This window comes from Salvia splendens, chromosome 8, assembly GCF_004379255.2.
Source record: "Salvia splendens isolate huo1 chromosome 8, SspV2, whole genome shotgun sequence".
NCBI lineage: Eukaryota > Viridiplantae > Streptophyta > Magnoliopsida > Lamiales > Lamiaceae > Salvia > Salvia splendens.
In genome coordinates, this window is record NC_056039.1 from 17,969,179 (window position 1) to 17,975,258 (window position 6,080).

The 6,080-nt window shown below is 44.8% G+C and overlaps 1 protein-coding gene across 1 annotated transcript; it reads left to right on the forward strand.

Moving 5' to 3' along the window:
- The first annotated feature begins 2,012 nt into the window (after positions 1-2,012).
- Positions 2,013-3,066, forward strand: LOC121745870. The gene is made up of 2 exons (XM_042139814.1): positions 2,013-2,582; positions 2,680-3,066. The coding sequence occupies exons 1-2, from the start codon at positions 2,013-2,015 to the stop codon at positions 3,064-3,066; spliced, it is 957 nt and encodes a 318-aa protein (XP_041995748.1).
- The last annotated feature ends 3,014 nt before the right edge of the window (positions 3,067-6,080 follow it).

The following is a 6,080-nucleotide window of genomic DNA, read 5'->3' on the forward strand; positions in this document are numbered from 1 at the left end:
AACCAAGCAGAGGGAGTTGATCAAGGCAACCAGAGAAGCAAGGGACAGAACACAAGAAAGGAGCCATGGTTCGCGGACATGGCCAACTACTTGGTAACGGGCGAGTTACCTATAAGTGATGAGATTACAAGAGCACAGAAGCTAAAGCTTAAAAGCGATTTCCGATACTTCTATTGGGACGATCCTTACCTATGGAAAATTGGGGCAGATCAAGTAATCCGACGATGCATTCCAGAGTGGGAATAGGAAGATGTGATGATCCACTACCACGTACTGGCTTGCGGTGGGCACTTTGGACCGAAGAAAACAGTAAGGAAAATACTTGATAGCGGGTTTTACTGGCCTTCCATCCATAGAGAGGCTTTGAGTTCTGCAAGAAGTGCCCTCGATGCCAACTTACTGGAGGGATGTCTACTAGAGACGAGATGCCTCAAATCCCCATTATTGTCTGTGAAATATTTGATGTATGGGGAATGGACTTTATGGGACCCTTTCCCGAGTCTGAAGGCAATCTCTATATACTAGTGGCAGTGGACTATGTGTCCAAATGGATCAAGGCAAAGGCAACTAGGACGTGTGAGTCCAGAGAAGTAGCGAAGTTCTTGAAATCAAACATATTTACCCGATACGGGGTACCACGGGCTATCATCTTTGACCAAGGAACTCATTTCCTAAACAGAACTATCGAAGCCTTGATGCGGAAGTATGGAGTCCACCACCGCCTATCCACACCTTATCACCCGCAATCCAATGGTCAGGCTGAGGTTTCTAATAGAGAGATAAAGGCTATTCTAGAGAAGACAGTCAATCCCACGAGGAAGGACTGGAGCCGTCTTCTGGAGGACGCACTCTGGGCATACAGGACCGCTTTCAAAACGCCTATAGGAATGTCCCCATACCGGCTGTTATTTGGAAAGATGTGCCAACTTCCGGTGGGAGTGGAGCATCAAGCTTACTGGGCAATCAAGGAAATGGATATGAATACCGACGCAGGGACTGCAGAAAGAAGAATGCAACTACAGGAGTTTGAGGAGCTCCGTCTGGATGCCTACGACTCTGCTATGTGGTACAAAGAAAAGACGAAGATGTGGCATGATAAGAATCTCCGCAAGAAGGAGCTCAGAGTAGGCCAGAAAGTGTTGCTATTTCAGTCCAGGCTGAAATTGATGCCAGGGAAGCTCAGATCAAGGTGGATAGGTCCCTATACCATTGTCGCCGTCCGAGTGAATGGTGCAATCGAACTCCAGGGAGGCGATTCAGATTCACCTTCCTTCATGGTGAATGGTCATAGGGTAAAGCCATACAGAGAAGGAATGGAGGTATTTATGGTGGACGACATTCCACTACTCATGCCTAACTCTCTCCAGTAATCAGGTAAAGGGAATGATCAGGTATTCATAGGTAGTCTGCTTGATCAAGCGGAAAAGTCTCAATCTATTAAACTGATCAAGTGACACCCTAGGGGGACCCGGTCAAAAACCCTTAGGAATTAGTGTAAATAGCTTTAGTAAGTTTTATTTTTTATTTATTATTATTCAAGTTAAAAAGATGGAAGAAAGGAGGAAGACTGATCAAGTGGAGCTAATTAAGTTCCACTAAGAATTCATTGTCCACTTGATCAGTGCATTTCAAATTTAATTGGTGGTACAGCGATTAAGTTAAGCAGGGCAGGAGATGAAAGGATGTGCGCAGCCACTGAAAAGGTGTCAGGAAGCGCCATCCAACACAGTGAAAGGACACCGTGGAGAGAGGAACGAAGCGTATTAGAGAAGCTAGGCCAGCTGGCACTCTGAAAAGGCGCGCTCGTACTTGAAAAGCCGCAGGGATCTCAACAGTGGAGAATCCCAACAGTCGCAATATCATTATAAAAGGTAGATTTCAGATCCGCAAATTACTTTTACCCAAGCCGCCTATCTCTCTTTCCTTTTTGCTCTCGCCAAAAATTCCCTCAAGATCAAACCTCTTTTCCCAGAACATCATCTTATTCACCGAAACCTACATTACCAGTAAAAATGCTGCTCAAACAACTCTCAACTTCATCCTCCTCTTCCAGTTCCAGTGCTGATAATGGTAACCAAGAAACTGCCTCACAAACCCATATAGAAAACCCTAGCCCACCTACACCAACCACCGCTCCACCCCAAACAAGCGCTGCCACTTCATTACCCGTGGTGGACGAAGAAACACAACGGCGCTTGATGAGAATCCTCCGAAGTTTTCCCTCTGATATAGATATCACGACGGTTTATGCAGCTGTAAAAGCCCAAATGGGAGTAACCTTGTCAAAGGACAAAGCCGTGGACTCCACATCCCAAAATAATCCCCGAAACCCTTCATCCACCACTCAAACACAAGCCCCTCTTCGCATCCCTGAACCTACACCCTTCATCCCCTTGGTGCCGTACGATGGGGACGACTTTGAAGAAAACGAAGAGGAACAGCCCCCCGCCGCTCCGACTGAAGGGATGTCGTCCGTACCGCCTCTGCATGCAGGAGGCACGGCTGTTTTTAGTGCTCCAACGCCATCCAATGGCGACGGCTCCAGCTCCCCTACTCTCCTCGAGCCAACACAATCGATCAAGGTTATAAATATTGATGATGAGTCTGCGGAGGACCTTCCGTTTCTTTCCAGCAAGATATTACAGAGGGAGGCAAGATGGAACTTTATTCCTCATGCAGAGGATGAATCGGTCCCGGAGGAGGAGCCACAACACTGCCGGGCGCGCAGGGTGGAAGTTAATAGAGTGGGGGGAGGTGGAGGCCGGGATGGCCAACATACAACAAGCAGAGGAAGGGCAAGAGGAAGGACTCCGTGTAGCGCAGCAGTTGTTGAATGAGCCGGATGAGCCTGAGAACTTAGAAGCCATTGGGGCTATAAACCAGGAGGCCGGAGAGGCCGAGCATAAAAGAAGGGCTGTTGAGGATAGCCGCCAAAGAGCTGAGAAGAAACGGAAAGAGAAGGAGGAGGATAACAGATCAACCGGCGAGCCCCGACAGGCAGCCAAGGCAGAGGTTGGAGCTAGCAAACGTAGCAGAACCAGAGGAGGCTGCACGTGCTACAAATGAATGGAGACTCCGCATGGAGCAAATGCTGACGCCCAACTGGTCGCTCAGTCCAGGGTTCTGCAGGCTATTCGCCAGCTGACCCTCGCTATGCAAACACCACTTCCCTCTGCAAGCTCTCCTCCACCTCGGAACCCGCCATCCTCCAGGCCACCCTCAGCGTCCCTCAGTCAGCTCCGAAAGCATTGAGTATACCCCCCCGATCTCTACTCATTTCAAGTTCCGAAACTTTTTTAGTTTTATTTGTTTTTTTTAGGTATGTATAACTGTTATTCTGCTCCACACCATACTTAGACCTATATTGGGTCTAAGTGTGAGAAGTATACATGTCCACTTTTGTTATCTGTTTTGTTCGTCTGCTCATATCTGTTTTGGTTTCCATTTTTCTGTGTTTCTTAGCATGTTTTGATTATTGGCACCGCCTCACACTTAGCCCAATGCTTGGTCTAAGTGTGAGAAGTTTCCCTTGTTTGTTTTTGTGCAAATTGCCTGTACCTAACCCTTCTTTCCACTGCATCCAGTCCCTCGAGGACGAGCTCATATGCAGTGGGGAGGGGGGACGGGTTAGTTACAGAAAATTTATACATGCTAAAAATTTTCAAAAATAACAAATTTTAGATAGCAATAAGATAGGAAATATGCATGAAATCGGATAAATGAAAGACTTGATTACTTCGTAGAAGAGTTAGAGAAAGAATTCAGTACGCTCACATGTAAAACTTGATTGCAAAAACTTGATCAATTTGAATGACGCAAGTATGATGGAATCGCTCAATTTGATGAAACACTCATCTATATCTATTCCCTAGAGAGCAATAGAGTGTTGAAAACACTTGCCTAGTGGTGAGGTTAAGTCTATGACTTTTAATGATTCCTAAAGGATCTTGTTGAGATAAAGTTCTCAAGGAGAACGAGTATAGCAAGATACTCAACGAGGAATCACCTATGTAAGTGTGAAGTGGGGCCACTTCAAGCAATACACTTATGAATCCAAAGTGGTGTCCAAGGCCTGAAATAGACACAAACGTGAGAACGGATGAGGTTGAGGTGTTTAAGCGTTAACATCATTGTCTTGGTGCACACCGTAGAGGAATAGTTCAAAGCATCGCGCTACTAGTCCGCCTGTGTATCCGATGGTATTGACTATGGATGGTTCAAAGCCAAAAACTAGCAATACTTATGCTTACATGCTTCTTGAGGGTTGAGCTTGTGTCTGCATGCATATGTATTTGGCAATTTCCACTCATGTGGGGGGGTGTTGGAATCGTGCTTGGTCAAATGATTTTTGACTAATAATAAATGTTACAAGACATTTAATTTTGTCAAATTAAATATAATAACGTCGATCTACGTTCCGAGTAGATGACTGTAGTATATTCATTTTCTCAAATCTGATTCCCGGTGAGTGAGAAATAATATATTAAAGTTGGTCACAATAAAGCTAGAAATAAGCTATGTGATAAGATTAAGGGATTAATTAACTAAGTGTTAATTATCCCACATCGGGGATGGTGGACTTATTTGATGAAGTATTTAATAAGATGAATTATCATGTGTGATAATTATCGTGGAATAAAACGGGTGACAGAGCCCACACGCGCGCACACGTGTGCCGCTGCGCGCCCGCGACCCGCGCACCGTGCACCATGACCCGTGTCCTTGACCCGTGTCCTGTGTCCCGTGCCCATGCCCATGCCCGTGCCCCGTGCCCCGTGCACCTGGTGCCTGGTGCGCTCGTGTGGGCTCTGTCACCCGTCTTATTCCACGATAATTATTACACATAATAATTCATCTGATTAAATACTTCATCAAAGAAGTTTATCATCCCCGATGTGGGATAATTAACACTTAGTTAATTAATCCCTTAGTCTTTTCACATAGCTCATTTCTAGCTTTATTGTGACCAACTTTAATATTAATTCTCACTCACCGGGAATCAGATTTGAGAAAATGAATATACTACGGTCATCTACTCGGAACGTAGATCGACGTTATTGCATTTAATTTCACAAAATTAAATGTCTTGTATTACTTATTATTAGTCAAAAATCATTTGACCAAGCACGATTCCAACAATCCCCACATGAGTGGAAATTGCCAAATGCATATATATGCAGACACAAGCTCAACCCTCAAGAGGTACGTAAGCATAAGGATAGGTAGTTTTTGGCTTTGAACCATCCATAGTCAACACCATCGGATACACAGGCGGACAAGTAGCGCGATGCTTTGAACTATTCCTCTACGGCGTTCACCGAGACAATGATGTTAACACTTAAACACCTCAACCCCATCCGTTCTCACGTTTTGTGTCCATTTCAGGCCTTGGACATCACTTTGGATTCATAAGTGTATTGTTTGAAGCGGCCCCACTTCACATTTACATAGGTGATTCCTCGTTAAGTATCTTGCCATACTCGGTCTCTTTGAGAACACCATCTCAACGAGATCCTTTAGGGATCATTAAAAGTCGTAGACTTAACCTCACCACTAGGCAAATTTTTCAACACTCTATTGCTCTTTAGGGAATAGATATAGATGAGTGTTTCACACGAACTCTCATAGCTTAGTTTTCCCATTGAACCAAGTTCTTGGAATCTCCAGTCATCATGGTTGGGTTACCACTATGACAATTCTTTAGTTTGTGGATTTCAAACTCATTCCCTCTAGCAATTTATTCATTTGATCACGATTTAACCCATTGGTTAGCGGATCCGCTAGATTATCCAATGACTTCAAGTAGTCAATTGTAATCACCCCTGTGGTGATCAAATGTGTCACGGTATTATGTCGTCGACGAATGTGTCGAGACTTACCATTGTACAAGCCACTGTTTGCCCTCCCAATAGCGGCTTGGCTATCACAGTGAATTAACACTGGAGGCACGGGCTTTGACCAACATGGAATATCTTCAAGGAAGTTTTTAAGCCATTCGGATTCTTCCGCGGCTTTATCTAAAGCTATGAATTCAGATTCCATAGTGGATCGGGCTATACATGTCTGTTTCGTTGATTTCC

Coding starts and splice junctions, on each gene's coding strand:
- LOC121745870 (XM_042139814.1), top strand. CDS start 2,013: ATGCTGCTCAAACAACTCTCAACTTCATCCTCCTCTTCCAGTTCCAGT. Junction 2,583..2,679: donor AGCCAACACAATCGATCAAG/GTTATAAATATT, acceptor TTCCTCATGCAG/AGGATGAATCGGTCCCGGAG.